Here is a 22648-nt window from a genome sequence, read left to right as displayed (position 1 = left end):
CGAATAAAATGAAGTTCCTGAGGTGATGCGATAGGTAGATATTGGGAGGATGATTTCTTTTGTAGAGAAGGCTAGAACTAGAGGATATGGTTGAAGGATAAGAGGTTTCCCATTTAAGATAGCGATAAGAATTTTACTTTCCCTGAAAATCATTTATCCGTGGAATTATCTTTCCCAGAAAGTAAAAGAAGCCATAAAATCATAGAGCCACATAGTACAGAAGAGACCTGGTGGCCCATCAAGTATGTCCTGCCAAAAAGATACTACTGTCTACATTGGTCCCCCTTTCCCACACTAGGCCCATAGCCTTTAATGTTATGACACTAAAGGCTCATCTAAGTACTTTTTAAAGTCAAGTCATTGAATACATTTGAGAATGAGTTGCACTGACCAAAAGAGATGAGGTTTTTGAGGAGCGGTCAGGAAAGTGGTTTTGAGATATGGTTAGATCCTGATTAGCCTACTTCTGCCCCAGAGTCCTGGGTTCCCGATAGAGTCCAGCACATTATGGCCTGATGACCATGTACTCATCCTTTTCAACAGACCAGTGCATAAGAATTGGCAGTGAGGATTCTGACTGACTTACTTGCTCCTCTCACCCCCCACCAACTGAAAAAAAAAGTGGGATAACATCTAAAACTTAATTTATTTTGTATTACTGATTGTGGTGCTATAGATTTATTGTCTGAATCGGCCATTGATGGAAGTAGCCTCAGTTTTATAAACCGAATTGCCCGCCGTGTATAATAATCCAGACCCCAGACCAATAGCTGTGCAGTCTTGATTTTAACTTTATTTCCTAGATTAAACTTATTCTCCTTTTGACCAGATGCCTACACAGTTTGTGGAATCTGTTCTTGAAGTTCACAGTAAGTTTCTTCAACTCATCAGTTCGGTCCTTAATGGTGATCAACACTTTATGAGTGCACTTGATAAGGTAAGTTACTTTAAATAAATCAGAGTTTTTTTTTTGAAAGCTGGTATTTCTGCTTTGTTGTGGCTGTTAGCAGACCCAGTGTGAGTGATTTTACATTCCTCGTGGAAGATGAACAAACGTCTCTGATAGTTCAGAAAACTTGGAGAAATGTTTTAAAATATCATTTTTTTTTCCAAAGACAATCCTGAGTGGCATAGGAATTGAGTCATGTTAAATTTCTTCAATTAAATAAGCCAGTTATCAATTGACAGTGTTTTGTGCAATGCAAAGTACCTAAATGAAGATAAGAATTGCTGACATTCTCACCTTGGTCTTTCAACGTGAAAGGCCTGTTGAAATTGCATTGAAAACGATGCAAGAATAAAGATATTTTAAAAACATTGTTCTTTTATGTGTAACATGTTTAACTTGTTCAGGGCTGACAGTTGTGTAATGGTAGGATAGTGCCCTCAGGTGGTAGAATTATAGAATAGTTTTTGATTTTAAAATGTATGTGTTACTGGAACAGAAGCAGCTCACTTAACCCTCCAAGCCTGTTCCGTGATCCAGTGAGATCATGGCCGATCTGTGGCCAGCTCCATAAACCTGCTTTGGCCCACATCCCTTCATATTTTTGTTGAACAAAAATTTATCTGTCAGACTAAAATCAAACAGCTGTTTGTGGAAGAGTGTTCCAAGCCTCTACTACCCTTTGTGTAAAAAAGTGTTTCCTAACATCTGAATGTCTGGCCCTAAACATCAGAAAATTTCCCTTAGTTCTAGAATGCCCTCCAGTGGAAATAGTTTATTGTCCTCTGCCCTGTTTCTTTCCTGTTAATATCTGGAAAACTTGAATCAGAACATCTCTTAATCCTCTTGAGAAAACAAGCATGATTTGTATAACCTCTCTTTATAACTTAGTCCAGGTATCATTCTTGTAAATCCATGCTGTACTCTCTCCGAGGCCAGTTTATCCTTGCTAAGGGGTAGTGCCCAGATCTGCTCACAGTACTCCCAAGTGCAGCAGTTCAAGGGGACCGTTCAGCAACACCTTCTAAAAGGCAATTAGGAATGGACAATAAGTGCTGACTTAACACGAAAAAGCCACATCCCATGACTGACTGAAAAAAACCACTTGGATTTCTGTTAATCACAAAACAGTTATTAAGCTGTGAGAGTTTCGAAGTTTTCATGAGAATTTACAACCTTATTTTGAGAAAGTGAATTGTGTTGTTATCAAAGACTGTAATGATTTTCAGTTCTCCTATCCAGTGGATAGTACACTTACTTGAAGGAAGTTCTGTTTAACTCAACTTTCTAATGCAGTGCATTTACATTCAGAATCTCTGAAGTGTACTGCACAAATATGAATTATTTTCATTTATATCCTTACGGTCTCAGAGTAAGCCATCCCCTCTTACATCATTTAACTCAAAGTCAAGTGTTAGTTTGTGGGTGGATGCAAGCTCACAGCACAATCTCAAGACTGACCTAACAATTTTAATGCTGTATTCTTACAACTGAAAATGAGATAGGACTTTTTCTCTCTTAGAATGAACTAGATTTGAGATAATGAAAGAGAAGAACTTTGTCACTTCTGTACCTTATTTCCTGCTGAGGATGGTTGGTTTTCTTTCCTCTTGAGTTTGGCAGAGCACGTGCCATAAGACATAGGAACAGCCCTTCCAGTCTTCCCCACTATTCATTGAGATTATGGCTGATATGATCATCCTAAACCATGCCTTTTCTCTAACCCATGATTCCTTTACTGTTTACAATCTATCTCAGCCTTGAATACATTTAATGGTCCAGCCTCTACAACTCTGAGGTAAAGAAATCCACAGATGCACTACCCTTTGAAAGATGAAATTCCTCCTCATCTCTGACTTAAATGGGCAACCACCTATTCTGAGTTTATGTCCTCAGGCTCTTGGCTCTTTCACAAGGGGAAATAATCTTTTCACATCTCCCTTGTCAAGTCCCCTGGTAATTTAGTATGTTTCAATAAAGTTGCCTCTCATTCTTGTAAACTCCAATGAGTTTTTCTGCACTGCTTCTGAAACTCAGTCAATCTAGATTGTGTACAATTGAGGAGAAGAACAATGATCAATTAGAGAGTTGCCAACTTGTTGAAATGCTGTTTGAGGAATTTGTTTTTTTCTCTTGTAGGCCCTAACATCAGTAGTAAACTATAGAGAACCCAAATCTTCCTGCAAGGCTCCAGAGTTGGTGAGTACGGCAAATGTTAATATCCACAATATTTTTTGTCCAATTCTCAACTGGCATTTTAGAAGTACAGGAACCAAGGTTCTGGACAAGTATTTGGAATGCTGACTTATCTTGCAATCAAACTTCACAAAACAAACCAAAGGCAAAATGCGCAAGATGCTGGAACCTGAACAGAAGTAGTAAGTACTGTAACACTCTGCAGGTCAGATAGCATCGATGGAGAAAGTAGACTTGTTAATAATTCAACTTCTGTTTTTGTTTCTCCCAAAATGGGATGCAACGTAGTTTATTCCGCAGTCCCCAAGATCAAGAGAGATGTCAATTATACCTGAACGCCCCTTGGGCCTCCTCACTGCTTTCATAATTCAGAAACACAATTTTAATACCACACACCCCAGAAAGACACCACATTGAATCCTTAATGAATTGATCTCCTAGAATTGTGAAATTTCATGGGCCAATAAGAGCCAATTCAGCCTGTTGTGTCACTGTTGGGTGAAAAGAGCTGTCCTCCCGAACAACACTTACCATTTCTTCGTCTGTAGCCTTGTAGGCTGTGGCACTTCAAGTTCATATCCAAGTACTCTTTAACTGTGATGAGAGTTTCTGCCTGGAATATCCTTTCAAATAGTTTCAGATCACTTTCTCCATCAAGTTGAAAAGATTTCTCCTCAATGTCCTTCTAACTCTTCTACATTTGCTTTAAATCTATGGCCCCATAATTACTGATCTCTCTACTAAGGAAAATTAATCCTTCCTATCCACGCCATCTATCCCCCTCATAATTTTAAACATATACCTCAGTTGAGGCCACAGAAGGGATAGGATAATTAGACAATCACTTTTTAGTGAGATTTTCCAATTACTGCTTATTTCACAGATGAAGATAGGATTGTACGTGGCTGTTATGTTGCGCATTTTACACCCTGGTTGTCAGTAACCATTAACATTCATTCAGTCTGTGGGCTCACATATGAATATATACTTTCACTGACTAACATCAGCCACAGAAACGGAAAATAAACCATTACTGTCAGAACAGAAGGGGAAAACATGGGGATGAGAGTGGAGTTTGTTTTTCTTTGCTTGAACCTCATGTGAAATCACTGGTGTGGATAGAACCAAATTAGTGCACAGAATATAATATTAGAAATGAAACTGGTGATAATTGATGTTAGAAAAATAACAGGTTTCTGAATATAACTTTGCTTACAGCTAGCTAAGTACTGTGACAATCTGTTAAAGAAATCTGCAAAAGGAATGACAGAAAATGAAGTTGAGGACAAACTGACCAGCTTCATCACAGTTTTCAAGTACATTGATGATAAGGATGTCTTTCAAAAGGTAAATAGCAGTTCTGTTTGATTACGGCAGGACTAGGCAATATTTTGCATTCCTTCAACTTTAACTTGTTTGATTACAGAGAAGTTAATATGTGAATAATTAGAAATCCATAGTTCATGATAGAGTCACATGATCAATATGTCTCCTAAGTATTTTCATCTAATTTCTCACAATTTCTCAATTGTGTGTTCAGGTATCTCTGAATCCAAGTTTTCAATTTACCTTTTCTCCAACCTCAGTTCTATGCCAGAATGCTGGCGAAGAGATTGATACATGGTCTTTCTATGTCTATGGATTCTGAAGAAGCTATGATCAATAAGCTCAAGGTTTGTACTATGTCTTTAAAAATAAATTGAAGTATGTCTCAAATCCTAGTAGAGGTACTTTGGGAGCTGTTCATTTCTCCTTTTCAAATCTAGTTCTGGGAATGCAAAGGGCTTAGTATTCAGTAGCTAACTTAAAGCAAATAATGGTACTTTTTTTTAAAATGGAGTTTAACTTGACAGAGAGTTGTATGAAGAAAAATTATTTTGGGGCCTACTATAATGTTAATCATTAGCTTACCTTCTACAAGAGCTTATACCATAAATATTGACAAGGTATTGTCCCATCATTTAATTTAACTTTGGAGAGAAATGGTTCAGTGTAATAAAGTCCTGAATGCTTGTATTATTTCAAACTGCAATCAAGGTGACTTTATGGGCCGTCTTTTATTTCAGATGGCAGTGTTTTCCACTCTGTCGCCTGAAGAGTTGGCAGGGAACATGTCCCTGCCGATCACAGCAGCCCCATAACTGTTTTAGGAGGTGTTAACTGGCTGGAGACAGGAATTCGGCCCCTCACTTGATTGTAAGCTCTGTATTCTGAGCAGCAGTGGGCGGGACTGGCATTACAAGCAGTCGCCAGATTGTAAGACCTGCAGTCCTGCAGTAGATAGGCCCAGGTGGGCAAAGGGTCTCACGGCAAAAAAGAGAGGTGAGGCCTGTGAGAGCTAAGGGATTTGCTGGAGCATCCTAGGATGGAGAGAGGATCCACGGGTGTCAGAACTTTGAAGAGGTGAGGATCCTGATGTGGCAAGAGAGCTCTTGAGTTGAGTGAATGCTCCTCAGTCCACCACATGTCAAGTCACAACCTTTCTCTGAACTCCTGTCACTGGCCTCAAAGTTTTAATGCCTCAGTTAAGGGCCTTGCCTGCAAATCCACTGATAGAGGATTGTCTAATATGCCTTTATAACAATCTTTTAAAAGTATCTATATGACTGTAATAGCACACTGCTTTGAGGAAGTAACACCTCTTTTACTCTTTCTACGCAGCAAGCCTGTGGTTACGAATTCACGAGCAAGCTTCACAGGATGTACACTGATATGAATGTCAGTGCTGACCTAAACAACAAATTTACAGCCACTTTTTTAAGGCAACAGGATACTGTAATAGATCTTGGAATCAGTTTTCAGATCTATGTACTTCAGGTTGGTTTGATCACAGGTTAACTCAGATCAAGCACACTCACTCTCAATTTATCCTTTTCTGGTGATGTTTCTTGAATAGGGAAAACATATGAAACACTCTCAAATGTATCAACTTAAAGAGGAGGGAAATAGAGTTTGGGTGTAAGTTTTCAAGGAACATAAAAACTGACTGTAAAAGCTTTTCAAAATATGTCAGTAGAAAATGTTGTGCAAAGATAAATGTGAGTGTTTTGCAGTCAGAAGTGGGGTATTTATTACAGGGAAAAAATAAATGGCAGAATAATCGAATGTTTATTTTGGTTCTACCTTCACAAAAAGGGCACATAATTTCCAGAAGTATTAGCAAGCCAAGGGCCAAGAGAAGGGGGAGAACATTAAAAAGAAATCAGTATTAGTTAAAAAAAAGTAAGGTGCCAGTGAAAATAATCGGGTTGTAAATCCCCAGGGTCTAGAGCAGTTCCTACAGATTGGAGGATGGCAAATGTAGTCCCACTATTTAAAAAGGAGGAAGAGAAAAAATAATTACAGATCAGTTTGCCTAACATAAGTGGTGGGCGAGAAAGCTTGAGTCTGTTCCAAAAAATGTGACAACAGAGTACTTGGAAAGCATTAATGGGATTGGGCAAAGTCGGCATGGGTTTATGAAAGTGAAATCATGCTGCACAGAAATGTGCAGGTTAGGTGAATTGGCCATGCTAAATTGCCCCTGGTGTTAGGTGAAGGGGTAAATGTAGGGGGATGGGTCTGGGTGGGTTGCACTTCGGCGGGTCGGTGTGGACTTGTTGGACCGAAGGGCCTGTTTCCACACTGTAAGTAATCTAATCTAATCCAATCTAAAAAATCTAATGGATTTTATTTGAGGATGTAACGCGTGTAAGAGATGAGGGAGAACCGGTGGATGTGGCATATATGGATTTCAAGAAGGGTTTTGATAAGGTCTGACATTAGAAGCTAGTGAGTAAAATTAGAGAACATGGGATCTGGCATGAATTGTGAATTGGTTGAGACCAGAAGCAGAGAGTGAGAATAAATGTGTCTTTTCCCCAGTGACAGGCAGTGATGTACTGCAGGGTTCAATGCTTGAACCCCAGATATTCACAAATTATAAATGACTTGGATTAAGGAATGAAATCCCTCATTTCCTAGTTTTCTGGCAACATGAAAGCTAGGTGGGCATGTGTCTTCAAAGCGGAGTGGACAAGTTGAGTGTGTGGGCAAACACATGGCAGATGCAGTATCATGTGGGTACATGTGTAGTTACTACACACTTTAGTGTGAAAGAACAGAAAGACATGGTATTGTTTAAATGCTGCTATATTGGGAAATGTAGACATACAAAGGGATCTGGATTATGTCCTTGTCTTCCAATGAAAGTAAAGGGGCAGGTGCAGCAAGCAGTTAGGTAGACAAATGGAATGCTGGCCTTCATTGCAAAAAGATTTGAGTTCAGAAATAGGGATGTCTGGCTAAGTTATATAGGGCTTTGTTATGACTACACTTGGAGTATTGCATGCAGTTTTGGTCTCCCTACCTAGGACAAGATATATGTGTCATCAAGGAAGTGCAGCCTAGTTTCACCAGGCTAATACTGGGGATGGCAGGATTCTCATATGAGGAGAGATTCATTTGACTGGGCATTCATTGACTGGAATTTTTATAAAATTGAAAAATGAGACGATTGAAAAGTACAAAATTCTAACTGAGCTATACAGACTTAGATGCAGGGAGGGTGTTTTTCCTGGTTAGGGCCTTGAGAACAATGGGTCACGGTCTCAGAGAATTACAGAATGCCATTTGAGATAAGATGAGGAAACATTTCTTCACTCAGGATGGTCATCGGGTGGAATTTGATACCACAGACGTGATGGAAGCCAGGTCACTGAGGGTATTCTAGAAAGAGACTGATATTTACTTTCAGATATTAAAGGCAACAAGAGGTGTGGAGAGAAAGTAGGAATATAGCATAGGGATATTAAGGTAGAGGATCAGCCATGATCATATTGAATGGCCTACTCCTGCTGCTTGTTTCTGTGTGTTTTTGAAGCATGATTTCCCATGGCAAGCTTCAAGAAATTTTCACTGTGCAGTATCTAAAATCTTGGAGAGTATAGTAACCAGGCATTACTGTAATTGTAATGCGAAGGTGAGAAATTTGGTGACATGGCATACTATTTCTTGAAAGCTTTTTGAAATGTCTCTTCTGTTAAATACATGATTATTTGGAAGAGTTAATTTGCTAAGTTTGTCCAAGTTTCTTTGTTTGTAAAGTGCCAGAATCAGGATTGTTGGTTTGAATTGATTATGTCAGTACAAGTAAGATATTGCCCTTTTGTTGTCTGCAGAGTTTTGTTGCACTTGAATGTATTCACTTGGAGCTGGCATGGTGTTAATTTAATTCAAATGATTAACTTTCAGTTTTTTATAAATTTGTTCCAATACTTGCAATGATGCCCTCAACTTCTTTTAACCTCCCATCGTGGACATGTTAATGCACATGAATCACTGTTTGATCGAGCAGGATGTCCATTGGACATGTTGGTGTTCCTCAAAGAGGCATTAAATCCTGATTGTCCAACTCATGATATAGAAATCTCCACACTCCAAATAAACTTAGCCAAAGACCAAAATTGTTTCTTGGTTAGGGAGATGTATAGTCATCAATTAGCAGATAATGCATTTTGTAAAAGGTGAACGAAAGCAGAAATATTGCCACTTTTTCTGAAGTGCCAAAAAATAAGGACTAATATACTGAGGGTATTCTTGCATTGTTAATGTGGCTACAACTGTAAGGGAGATGTTCCAAATTATCTTTGATGAACTTATTTAAAAGATACATTTTCTTTGAATAGGTACTCTGCATCTGAACATCAGTTATTTAACTTCCTTCATACTTGTCTAAAAGGTTGTTTGGATGTGTTACTATGAGACATGTTTTGAGGTATTCCACCTTAATAAAATACTGTATAAATATATCATTTTTCTTTTTCATTATTAGGAGAAGCTGCTTTCCAGCTGTACATGTAATTATAAAGGCAGCAGACCATATGATTCCGAATGTATAAAATGTAGAAAAACCTTCTGCATTTTGTACTAAAGACAATTCAAAGAACTGTAAGACTATGATATAGTGCTAGGAGAGCTGAGAGAAAAGCCGAGAGCGCTTTAGGTTTATCTTTTGAAAAGGTGGTATTTTACAGGATGTCTCAGGTGTATGTAGAATACAAATTTTTTTTAAGAGAAAAAGCTGAAAATTAATTGAAATTCATCTTTGACTATAGAATAAGGGGCAAAGATTTAAAATGTTGAAAAGCACAATTAGATTGGTGCCATAAGTTGTCATTTACACACAAATAAACTTCTGAATTGGATAAAAGAAAGTTGTTTGAAGTAACTGTGATGGGAGCTGAGATGTGATGGCAAGTTGGGTGAATTACGATTAGGGTGGCTTTCTTCTTACCTATATACAGGATGAATTCAATATCTCCTCTTTGAAAAAAATGATCTTTAATATGAGATAATATTGTCACCTGTTTTAAGTACATTTTTACTCGAAATTTAAAATATTCTGAAAATTAACTCTAAATTATAACATTTACTTGCTGATTTTGATGGTGCAACCTTACTTTGTGCTTTTAATTATTTTAGGCTGGTGCATGGCCGCTGACTCAAGCACCTTCATCTACATTTGCCATTCCTCAAGAATTGGAAAAGAGTGTGCAGATGGTAGGTTAGTAGGTGGCGCATACTTTGAAATTTAAGGATGGAGTTAAATTGGCACATTGTCTATGCCACACGAATCTCCTGTGCAATTGCTTGTGCAGTTTAAAGTCTATAATCATTTTAAAAGTCTGTAATTATTTTGAAGGCTATAATCGTTTTAAAGTCTATAATCATTTTAAAGTATGAAATAATTTGAAGTTTGCTAAACTGACATTAAAGCCACTACTAAATAACTCACAGGTGAGCCGAGTTTTATGAAAATAAACTTGGTGAGTTTCTGCAGTACAGCTTGAACATTGACCATGTTACAGCTCTTGTCTATCAGAGGTGGATGGCGTACATATTGAGGCAATGTCGCTGGCTAAACAATTAGCACTGATTTGCTTAATTTTGCTGTATTCAATACAGGAGTAAGACAGAAAGCAAGCAACTTCAGCCAGTTAGCTAACATCTGTCATCGGGAAACTGCTGGAATTATTAAAGACGCTATAGCACTGCAGTTAGAAAATCTTGATGTAATTAGGCACAGTGATTTTGTGAAACGAAAATTGTTTTAACGAATTTATTACTGTTTTTTGAGGAAGTAAAAAGCAAAAAAGTCAAAATATGTCAGACATTAGTCGGGCAAGTTTTTGACCTGTATGCACCTAATGTTGCAGAACTTGATTTCAAAACAGAAGGGATAGGCTTTCCTTCCCCACTTAAAAATATATTTCTTCTGGGTTTTTTATTTAAATTAATAGTCATCTTCAAGTTTTCATCAACATCAGTACAGATTTTTCTAAAAATGTAATCAAAGCAAAGTTTTAGAATATTGTCTGATGTAATCATATTTTCTTTTGCAGTTTGAACTGTTTTACAACCAGCATTTCAGTGGTAGGAAACTTACTTGGCTGCACTATCTATGTACAGGTAAGGTCACAAATCAGAATACATCAGTATCTTCATAAACATGTCTCCCTCCACAGATCCTGCCAGATTTGCTGAGTTTCTCTAGCATTTTATGCTGTTGTTTTTTAATAAACCTCTCCCTGTTCTCCTCTTATCAGAAAAGAAGATATTTATGAATGTCTCAGGACTTTTGTTTTACAGTTTATAGACGTGTCCTTTTCAGTTCTGATAGATTTGCATTGATCACAATTGAAGCAGACCTTGCACATTTGTGTCCCCTTGCTATTTGTGTACAAGTTACTCATCAGTTACATTAGGGCATTTGATTCGTTGGCATTAGAAGAGTTAAAGAAAATTTTGGGAAGGCTATATTTCATACAAAATTGCAAAGTTGCAATTTAATTCTCACTTTTTCCCAATATATCTTCTTTTTTTCCTTATTAATGGCACACATATTCAGTGGTGAATCTTGTCCTTATACTCATTGAGGTTTTATGTATAAAACCTAAAAACAAAATGTTGGAGAGGCTGGAAATCTAAAAGGAAAACAGAAGTTAGTAATTGTGGCTGCTGTATAAAGTAGAAACTTACCAAAATACGCAGCAGTTGATGGCATCATCTGTGGAAAGAGAAACGGAAGCAGTGTCTCATTGAAAGACCATCAACCTGAAATATTGACTCAGTTTCTCTCCAGAGATGCTTCCTGACCTGCTGGTTATTTCCAAAATTTTCTGTTCTTGTTGAAAAATATCCAAAGTTGAAAAATTCCTTCTAATGTTATGGTTTGGAAGAAAAGGATATTCCTGGTCATTGTCTTAACTGTGCATGAGAATGTGAGGTTTTAACAAATTAATTTTCAGTTTAAGTCACCCAGTTCCCATCATGTTCTTCAACATGTCCCATAACTAAAGGCATGTTGGACATTTGTAATGTCAGAGACAATATCTTTTTCCTGTTAATTCTCGACTTTCCAAATTTCTAATAATTAATAGAACAGACCACAAGTCTCAGGTAGTGTCTATGAGACTGTATGAAAACCGGTCCAGCCCAGTTGTGTTCACCATGGGCAGAGTGGGAAATAATAAAATTTAGATTGGCTACTGGACGTGTACATTAGAGAGAAGAGGGCCTCAGGGACAATCTTATTGGTTTGTTGGGTTGTAGATAAAATTGGCAAATGATAGGTTTTAATAAGCTGTTTTCAACAAGTGGATAAGTCTGCAATCTCAGAGGAATGGTGAACTGACTTTTCTTTTAAAAAAGGTGTTGCACAAACTGGTAAAAATCAAATACAGGCCTTATCGCAGGAATGCCGGGAATGGTCTTTCGTGTGGTACTGTGAGACATGAACTAATCATTTTAGAAACAGTTAAATGTTGAGGTTGGTAAAAGCAAGGACTGCGGATGCTGAAAACCAGATTCTAGATTAGAGTGGTGCTGGAAAAGCACAGCAGTTCAGGCAGCATCTGAGGAGCAGGAAAATTGACGTTTTGGGCAAAAGCTCTTCATCAGGAATAGAGGCAGAGAGCCTGCAGGGTGCCTCCACCTGCAGGCACTCTGTGCTTTTCCAGGACAGCTCTAATCCAGAAAATGTTGAGGTTGGGCAATCCAAGTCATTTCTATGGATGGATCAGATAAATGGGTCAATTGGGCTCCCTCATCAATTTTAATTTTTAAAGAAGGTGAATGTATGGAATTGCCTCCTGGTCACTCTATTGGGTTGTTATATTTGGCCTATTCAAAAAGGAATTGGAGATCCTTGGCAGAAAGAACTAAATATCTGGTTTCTTCTTTGCTGTTTAGTTTGATTACTGTGAACGCTTCACAGCTTTATGTTTTAATTTGACTATTCAGAAGGCTTTGGATTTTAGGACAACTGTTTCTCAGAATATGAAAACTTTTGGAACTAATTTTGCATCTATTTGTTTTCTCTTATGTGGTTTTTGTTCTTTTGTCTGGAAAAAGGTGAAGTAAAAATGAACTACTTATCCAAGCCTTATGTAGCTATGGTTACGACATACCAAATGGCTGTGCTGCTGGCATTTAACAACAGTGAAATAGTCACTTACAAGGAGCTACAAGACAGCACACAAATGAATGAAAAAGAACTTACCAAAACCATTAAATCCTTACTTGATGTAAAAATGATCAACCATGATTCAAACAAGGCAAGTATGTTGATGAAATGGTGATAACACCTAAATTCGATATAGTTTATTATTCTTTCTTGTTTAAATACTGATTTGAAGGAATTAATGTATAACTACTTGTTTTGATGGGTTTGAAATGCTGGAAATACTTAGCAACATTTAATTTTTGGCATAGTTGTTCACTTTCTAAATCAATTTAGAGAAAGTCTCAGATTAATGGAAATAAATGCTTTATACAGTTGGAATGAATATTTCAGCTTCTTGTGATGGGTAAAGCACAGATGAGGAAAGTCTTAAGTTTGATATGGAGTCGTACTGAGTCAACTGATTCTTATAAGGTTTTGTTGGGAAAACATCCCGTTTCCTCAGTTCCTCTGGACGAGGGAGGCTGGCATGGCAACGTATCCAAGGTTTCCGTTCAGTGAGCCTCCGGTGATGCACTGGTGTTAGTGAACCACTTTCTATTGATGTATTTAGGTATACTTGAGTTGGTGATGTTATTTCTTGTAGTTATGCTATTTCCTGTTCTTTTTCTCAAAGGATGGTAAATGGCGTCCAAGTCAATGTGTTTATTGATAGAGTTCCAGTTGGAATGTCATGCTTCTAGGAATTCTCGTGCGTGTCTTTGTTTGGCTTATCCTAGGATGGATATGTTGTCCCAGTTGAAGTGGTGTCCTTTCTCATCTGTATGTGAGGATACTAGTGAGAGAGGGCCATGTCTTTTTGTGACTGGTTGGTGTTCATGTAACCTGGTGGCTAGTTTTCTGCTGTTTGTTACTTCAACAAGCCACCACAGCAGCACAGAGGAACTACGAAGAGCAGAGGAAAATTACCTATCCCATGTATTCAAAAAGAACGGGTACCCAATGAATACAATCCACCGATTTCTCAGCAACAAACCCAAACAAGCAGACAAGACGCGCCCAGAAACTCTAGCCACACACTCCAAATCAAAGACATCTCGGAAATGACTGCCAGACTACTCAGACCTCTTGACATCATGGTAGCACACAACACCCACCCACCACTAAAACAGCAGCTAATGAACTTGAAAGACCCTATACAAAACAACAAGCAAAACTAATGTCATTTACGAAATATCTTCCAAGAACTGTAACCAACACTACCTTGGTTGGACAAACAGGCAGAAAACTAGCCACCAGGTTACATGAACATCAACTAGCCACAAAAAGACATGACCTACTCTCACTAGTATCCTTACATACAGATGAGGAAGGACACCACTTCGACTGGGATAACATATCCATCCTAGGACAAGCCAAGCAGAGACATGCACATAAATTCCTCGAAGCATGGCATCCCAACTGGAACTCCATCAACAAACGCATTGACTTGGACCCCACTTACTATCCTCTGAGAAAAAGCACAGGAAATGACATCACCAAACCAAGGAAACCTAAGCACATCAATAGAAAGCGGGTCACTAACACCTGTGCTTCACCAGGACGTTCACTGATGATGTTACCTAGTATGGTGACAAAACATCTGAAAATAAACCTTCCAGCTCCACGAGCAAACTTACATCCAGAACCTCAACCTGAGGTACAAATCTTATCAAAACTCGCAAACTTAGGTGAGCCACCAGGACAACAGATTATTTTCTAGTAACTCTGGAAAAATGGAATGGCCAAGTATTATTTAAATGATGATAGATTTGAAACTGTTGATATATAAAGGAACCTGGGTGCTCTTGTATGTTGGTCACTGAAAGCAAGCATTGAGATACAGCAGACAGTTAGATGGCAAGCAGTACATTGGCCTTCATTGCACGAGGGTTTGAATACAAGAGCAAAGTAGCTATAGGAGGCTTTGCCTAAGGTCCAGCAGCCTGATTCCTGATATGGAAGGTTTCTCATACAAGGAGGGATTAGGTTGACTGAGTTCACTGAGTTTAGAAAAACAAGGAGGGGAATCTTATTTAAATATTCAATTCTGATCGAGCTAGACAGACTCGATGCAGGGAGAATCCAGAGCAAGTAGTCATGGTCTCAGAATTTAGAGTAGGCCATTTTAGACAGAGATGAGGAGAAAGGATGAAGAAACATGTGGAATTCTCCACCACAGAAGACTCTGAAGGTCAAGTCGCTGAATACTGGGAGAGAGCAGGAGTATGACATTAAGATGAAGGATCAGCCCACAATCATGTTGAATGACTGTGTAGGCACAATGGGCAGGAGTAGGCCATTTGGCCCCACTTCCTATGTTTCAAGAACAAGTAAGAGGAAATGTTTAATTTTTTTTTAGATTAGATTAGATTCCCCACAGTGTGGAAACAGGCCCTTCGGCCCAACCAGTCCACACCGACCCTCCAAAGAGTCACCCACCCAGACCCAATTCCCTCTGACTAATGCACCTAACACTATGGGCAATTTAGCATGGCCAATCCACCTGACCTGCACATCTTTGGACTGTGGGAGGAAACCGGAGCAGCCGGAGGAAACCCACGCAGACACAGGGAGAACATACAAACTCCACACAGACGGTCACCCAAGGCTGGAATCGAACCTGGGACCCTGGTGCTGTGAGGCAGCAGTGCTAACCACTGAACCACCATGCCGCCCCGATTAGATTAGATTCCCTACAGTGTGGAAACAGGCCCTTCAGCCCAACCAGTCCATACTGACCCTCTGAAGAGTAGCCCACCCAGACCCATTTCCCTTGGACTCATGCACTTCGTACTATGGGCAGTTCAGCATGGCCAATTCACCTGACCTGCACATCTTTGTGACTGTGGGAGGAAACCAGAGCACCCAGAGGAAACCCACGCAGACATGAGGGGAATATGCAAACTCCACACAGACAGTCGCCCAAGGCTGGAAGCGAACCTGGGACTCTGGTGCTGTGAGGCAACAGTGCTAACCACTGAGCCACCGTGTTGCTCTAACTATTGCAAATAAGGATAAAAAGACATTGTGCGCAGGTTGTCCATTGCTTTATAAAGTCATAATTGTGCTTGTGTTTTCCTCACTGCAGGAAGATGTTGACTTGGATTCAGTTTTCTCTTTAAATATGGGTTTCAGCAGTAAAAGAACAAAATTTAAAATTACAACTTCCATGCAGAAAGATACACCGCAGGTAAGCGATTTATTTTATTGGATGATCATCTTTATAAAAGAAGTTATTATCTGCTTTGAACAAATTATGAAAAAATACAATGTTACATCGTCACTTTAGTTATATTTAATCTTAAAGGTTATTTCAAAGTGTAGTGTAACACAGTATGCCATTCAACCTCTCATGCCTGTGCTAAATGGTTAGCTATGTAATAAAATTATTTTCTTCCAAGTATGTATTTCGTTCCTTTCTCAAAAGTTGCTATGAATCTGCTTCCACTAAACTTCCAGACTTTCTAACCACATCAGAACAACCTGCTGCATAAAATTAAAATGTTTCTTTGCTAGACTTAAATCTTAAATATGTGCCCTCTGATTATTGAGCTCTCTGCCACTGGAAACAGTTTTTCCTAATTTACTCACTCAAAACTGTAGGAATTATGAGGGAAAAATGAGGTGACCTAAATTGAATAATAGCGGTGGCCGAGCCAGTAACTTATGAGTTTGAGCATAATTTATTTATTTTAATATTCTTTGCGTGAATAAAACTGACAATTTCATATAATTTATTTTCGAAAGCCTCTCAATTTATCCTAGCACATTCAAAGTTTTTGTATGTACATCTCTGTTCCTCAACCTTTAAAACTTACCATTTATTTAATAGTACCTTTCCACAATCTTTCCACCAAAATCATAGACTAATTCAGCAGACAAGACTGTGCCAACAGGCCTGCATTCATCCCACTTTCCAGCATTTAGCCCATAGCCTGGAGTGTTCAGACTTTTCAAGTGTTCATCCATGTACGTTTTAAATGTTAAGGTTTCCTGCCTCTCCTGCCCTCCCATCAATGATTCCAGGTTTCCAATATACTCTGGGTGAAAAAGAATTTCCTCACATCCCCGCCAAACCTCCTGCCCTTCAACTTGAAATTATGCTCCCTTGTTATTAATTTGATTTAGTATGATTTATTTTTGTCACATGTACTGAGATACAGTGAAAAATATTGTTTTGCCTGTTAACCAGACAAATGATACCTGGCATAAGTACATTGTGGTAATACAACAGAATACAAAATATAGTGTTACAGCTGTAGAGAAAGTTCAACATTAATATATGCGAGGTCCATTCATAAGCCTGATAACATCTGGGTAGAAGCTGTTCTTGAATCTGTTGCTACATGTTTTCAAACATTTGTATCTTCTGATAGAAGAGGGTGTAATCACAGAATCATAGAATCTCTACCCAGTGTGGACGCAGACCATTGAGTCCACACCAGCCCTCCAAAAAGCAGCCCACCCAGACCTAGCCCCTGCCCTATCCTTGTAACCCCATTTCTCGTGGCTAATCCACTTAGCCTGCACATCTTTGAACTGTGGGAGGAAACTGGAGTACGCAAAGGAAACCTGCACAGAATGTGCAAAGTCCACACACCCAGTTGCCTGAGGGTGGAATCAAACCATGGTCCCTGGCACTATGAGGCAGCGGTGCTAGCCACTGTGCCACCCTGTGGGAGAGAGTAGAACCAGGGTGGAAGGGCTGTTTGATGATGTTGGCTGCTTTCCCAAGGCTGCAGGAAGTGTGAGCGGTGGTCAGTGGAAGGAAGGCTAGTTTGGGTGATGGACTGGGCTGTGTTTACAATTCTGTACTTTCTTGTGGTCTTGAGCAGAGCAGTTGCTATACCAAGCTGTGGTGCATCTGGACACACTCTATGGTGCATCTATAAAAATTGGTAAGAGTTAGTGTTGAATTTCCTTAGCCTTCTGGGGGCTTACAGGTGTTGGTGTGCTTTCTTCACTGTGGCATCAATGTGGTTGGACCAAGATAGATTGTTGGTGATATTTACTCTTCAACCAACTCCACCTCAGCATCGTTGATACAGACAGGGGCTTGATTGTGGTACAGCAATCGCAGTTCTTTCAGTTTACACCTGTAAACTCTTCCTCATCACAGCCTCCTTTCCCATCTATTTTGCTGTGTTACGTTCTGTCCCTGCTTGAGATAATTTCTAATAGTTGAGGTCCAAGAACTGATCCCTGCAGCACTCCACGAGTACACCATCCAGATAAGGACCCATTTATCTCAACCTTCTACTTTCTGTCAGTCAGCAAATTCTTTGTCCAAGCCAATACTCTACCCCTAACCCCCTATCCTTCTGGATCAGTTGGTTACGCAGCACCTTGTCACATGCCTTCTGTCCAGATACACCCTACCCACTGGATCCCCATTATGCACCTTGCTGGTTACATCCTCAAAGAACTCCAGCACATTTGCCCAGCCTGATTTGGCCTTCGTGAAACCATGCTAACACTGGTGAATTTAGCTTTGTTTTTCTAAGTGTTCAGTTATCTCCTCCTTTATGATTGACTCCCAAAACTTTTCCCACTACAGAAGTCAAACTAACTTGTCTGTAGTTTCCCATTTTGGCCTATCTCCTTTTTTAGATGAGATTGTCACATTGCATATTTCCAATCCACAGCAGCCTGTTTGTTGGCTCCTCAGTTAGTGAGAATGGGCATCTCCAGAAACATGTATAGGTTGCAAAAGCTCAGGAGATAAACAGAAAACACAGAGAAGGTTGCTGGCTTCATTACTTTGCAGTGAAGTGGCATTCAATATAAACTCGGCCTGATATATCTAATTTAACTGATGAGCATATAACATTATTAGGAATTCATTTTGTTAACCGCAAAAATTGTGATGAAAAATCTGAACATTATGGACCAGTTTTATGGACTGAGAACAGGCAGTATTTGGCACTGAATAGTGATCAGAGGCAGAAAAGTATTCACTTATTCTCTAATTGTTATGTATAGAGGTTAAAAAAAAACTGGTCAATTGAGCTGAAGTAAAAGACACATGTTAGATCTCAGTTGAAGTATGGTGTACAGTTCTGGGTGCAACATTAGAGGCAAGAAGTGAATACATTGGAGAGACAGTGTAGAAGTGATTTACAAGAATGGCTCCAGGGATGAGGAACTTCAGGTTATGAGGATAGATTGAAGACGCTGAGACGGTTCTTTTTGGAAAGATGGCTAAGAGTAGATCTGATAGAGATTTTCAAAATCTTGAACAGGCTGGATAGAGAAAAGTGAGAGCAAGTGTTCCTGCTTCGAAAAGGAACAAAAACCAGAGAGCATAGATTTAAAATACCTTGGTGCTGACAGGCGGGGCTAGATTGGGTTGGGATATCTGGTCGGCATGGACAGGTTGGACCGAAGGGCCTGTTTCCATGCTGTATATCTCTATGACTCTATGATTTAAAGTGAAATGCAAAAGGAACAAGGGTGAAGTGAAGACTTTTCTTCCACCTGGCCATGGTTAGGATATGGAATGTAGTGTCTTCGTAGTGTAGTGGAACAGATTCAGTTCAGGCATTCAAGACAACATTGGATGATTGTTTGGATGAAAATAATATGCAAGGGTATGAGAAAAAAGTGGGAGGTTGGTACTCACTAATGACACATGTTTAAAGACCCAAGCAGGCTCAATGGCCTCCTTCTGAGCGATAATAAATCTGTGATTCTACTTACAAAATATAAGTTACTTTTAGTAGCTTTTCTGATTTTGATTTGATGACGAGATTAAGAAATGCATTATTTTAAAATTAATCATTTATACCTGTTAAATGCATATTGAAAGTACTCAACTCATCACAGAGATCTGATGAAGCAGTCATGTTAAGTTTCTAGTTCTTGCTTTATTGCCTTCAGGAGATGGAACAAACTAGAAGTGCAGTCGATGAGGACAGGAAAATGTATCTGCAGGCTGCTATAGTCCGCATCATGAAAGCACGTAAAGTGCTGCGACACAATGCACTTATTCAAGAGGTAATGTTTCTTTTTGGGTAACCAAAATGTTAGCAAAAATATGAAATTTGTTCAATGCATAAAACAAATTGAAGATATTTGATCTCTAAGTGGAAATGTGTTGTTGCTCAGGGCCATATAAATGGATAAGAACAGTGTCTTTCACTTCTGGCACCCAGATTTAAATGTAGACTGACCTAATCGGGTGGAAGTCTCCTCTTTCTCTGCCAGCTCTTAAAAGCTCATGTCAAATTAATTTAAGCAGATCCATATGTGTTCCAGGTAAGCACAGCTTGAAAGTAGTTGATTCATTTGGAATCAAAGCATATTTGTGAGACTGAATAAAGTCACTTAAATCGTTATCTAAACTGCTATAAATCCACCAAGCAGTGCTTAAGAACTGGCTGAAAAAGTAGGACAAGTGTTCCATTCCAGGGCACTGACATTCTATACCTTGGGTTAATAAATTGACATGCCCACCCAAAAACATTTTCAACAGAAACCCTGTCAGACTCCAGTACTCCTGTCAGGTAAACAGAAAGCAAATCCATGTAGTTTCTGATTAGCTGTGATGGATAGATTCTGACGAATGATGATCATCAATTCTGACCTTTGTGCCATCAATTTGTGTTTTTCAACTCGTAAAATATAGTATTCCTCCCAAGATAATCGCTAGTTCCTTGATTTTAATTCCTGGTGCATTCTCTGCATAATAGATGCACAGTTACACACTTCATGAAGAGTCTAGCCTAATTTTCATAGAGATCGTAATTTTGTTCAGCATGTGTTTTCACTAATGTTCATGTTCTTCCTGAAAGGAAACTAATTGTGAATTAGTTACACACTCTGTTCACAATTTCCTTCTGCGCGTATTCTTTTGATGCCAAATATCTGGGAAGTAAGACCAATTTTAACCCTTATTAGTGACACGCTTAACTTGTATTGGGGAGGTGTGCAATACAGCTGCAGTTAACTCATTAGTTTTTGTTTTCCTAAGGTTAGCAAGCCCCTGGCAACAAGTGTTGGGCCGTGGGCCCGATGGACCAACTGAGTCTGAGAATTACAGCCACACACTTGTTTCCTCTCATTCCAAGTCACATTGTGTTGATCATGTAAATAGCTAAAGCCCTGATTTAGCAAAGTTTTAAAAACAAAACTAGTGCCATAATCTCTTTCCTGTTTGTGGGATCATGCATTGTACATGTTGGCTGTTATAATTCACAACGTTAAAACAGAAACCACACTACAAAATAAAAACTGAAAGAACTGCAGATACTGTAAAACAAAAATAGAAGTTGCTGGAAAAGCTCAGCGGGTCGAGCAACATCTATGAGGAGAAATCAGAGTTAACGTTTCGGATCCAGTGACCCTTCCTCAGAATCTACAAAATAATATCTTTGGTTATGATGTCCTGAGGTTGAGATTAGATTTTAGATTCAATTCCCTACAATGTGGAAACTGGCCCTTTGGCCCAACAAGTCCACACCGACCCTCCGAAGAGCAATCCATCCAACCATTCCCCTACATTTACCCTTGACTAATCTACCTAACACTATGGGCAATTTAGCATGGTCAATTCACCTAACCTGCACACCTTTGGACTGTGGGAGGAAACCAGAGCACCCGGAGGAAACCCCCACAGACACAGGGAGAATGTGCAAACTCCACACAGACAGTTACTCGAGGTGGGAATTGAACCCAGGTCCCTGGCGCTGTGAGGCAGCAGTGATCATGAAAGGCACAAGATAAAATTCAATATTTTTCCTTCAGAAATTAATCTCGAGAGGGATAAATCTGAAGCAAAGGTAAAAATTAGAAGGTAATAGAAACAGACAGTCAGCCAGTCAGTGTAAAAACAGAAATGAAGATCACCATTTTAATGCAAAAAAAACTTTTTTATTCAGAAATTAATTGACTTATTGTTCATAGTCAGCATTTTCTTCTCAAATTTTCCTCTCTGTGATCTCTTCAGAGGGATTATTTTTCATAAAGACTTCCTAACATTTGTTCTCTTCTTAACAGGTAATCAGCCAATCAAGAGCAAGGTTCAACCCTAGTATCAGCATGATCAAGAAGTGCATTGAAGTCCTCATTGACAAACAATATATTGAGCGTAGCCAGACCTCAGCAGACGAGTACAGTTATGTAGCATGATACAAGCTGTTGGTGTTTGGCTTTGTCTGAGTATGGGTGCAGAGACCTGCTGTGTCACTGATGTATACCTGTGAGATGAAGCAGAGCTGTGCCTCCACCAGGTTCTTCAGTCCATTACCTGGCAGCCCTTTCTCTGCTGTTTACAGTGCCACATTGCAAGTGTCAATGCCTATAGATATCCCAACTTGTCACCGTGACATTGCTGTAAGGGGGAGTGCTTTGGTGCCATGTTTATCTCACAGGTGCAGTTGATATATTTTAAAACATAATTTAAAACTAAACACTGTAACATGGCGATAAAATAATTGTGTTTACACTGTAAAGTTTTCATCCAGGACTGCAGATAACAAATATGGCACGTGTTCCTTCACAAAATAAAGCCTGTATACTACCTGAGGTATATATGTAGGTTTCAGTGAACTAGACCATTACATCAGTGTTCTCTGCAGATTGCCCAGATGAACCGATCTATGTGTATCAAAAATGCAGTTTCCCTGAACTGTCTCTGCAGGAACATCATGAGGAATGTCTATACCAGTTTGCACTTCCATTAAAGGGATTTTTTTCAGATTGATTTCTTTCAGTGTTTCTCGTGTGCATTGATGATTGTCATAAGCCCTCCAAAGCCTTAATTATTCAGCCTGAGTGCTGCCGGGTGTTTTTTTTGGGCAGGTGATTGCCTTTTTGTCTGGTGAAGATGTCTTTCATAATAATTTCATAGTCTTGGCCCGAATCAACTCCATGTGCAACAAAGCGAATCTATTAAATGCATTTTAAAAAATTATATGAAGCAATTGATGCTGGAGAATTCGTGGCTCAGAGCAGCCAGGACAAAGAGGAGGTTGTCTCTGCTGCTTCCAGTCTAGATCAACCTTTCCCTCTCCCACTTCCTT

General features: G+C 39.2%; 1 protein-coding gene across 4 annotated transcripts in view; it reads left to right on the top strand.

The window, feature by feature from the left end:
• The window catches only part of cul2 (cullin 2), a 76558-nt gene extending 54235 nt beyond the window's left edge, over positions 1-22323 (top strand). For all 4 annotated transcript variants that reach the window (XM_072576121.1, XM_072576119.1, XM_072576120.1 and 1 more), the window contains 11 exons: positions 830-937; positions 3086-3145; positions 4361-4489; positions 4729-4815; positions 5804-5959; positions 9605-9682; positions 10525-10591; positions 12536-12738; positions 15715-15816; positions 19506-19622; positions 21624-22323. In XM_072576121.1, the coding sequence (XP_072432222.1) occupies positions 830-937; positions 3086-3145; positions 4361-4489; positions 4729-4815; positions 5804-5959; positions 9605-9682; positions 10525-10591; positions 12536-12738; positions 15715-15816; positions 19506-19622; positions 21624-21755 (1239 nt within the window). In that variant the 3' untranslated portion in view covers positions 21756-22323. The remainder of the gene's footprint in view (positions 1-829; positions 938-3085; positions 3146-4360; positions 4490-4728; positions 4816-5803; positions 5960-9604; positions 9683-10524; positions 10592-12535; positions 12739-15714; positions 15817-19505; positions 19623-21623) is intronic.
• The last annotated feature ends 325 nt before the right edge of the window (positions 22324-22648 follow it).

The sequence above is a fragment of the Chiloscyllium punctatum genome, chromosome 8, assembly GCF_047496795.1.
Source record: "Chiloscyllium punctatum isolate Juve2018m chromosome 8, sChiPun1.3, whole genome shotgun sequence".
Lineage (NCBI taxonomy): Eukaryota > Metazoa > Chordata > Chondrichthyes > Orectolobiformes > Hemiscylliidae > Chiloscyllium > Chiloscyllium punctatum.
This window is presented reverse-complemented; position numbering and strand designations above follow the sequence as displayed.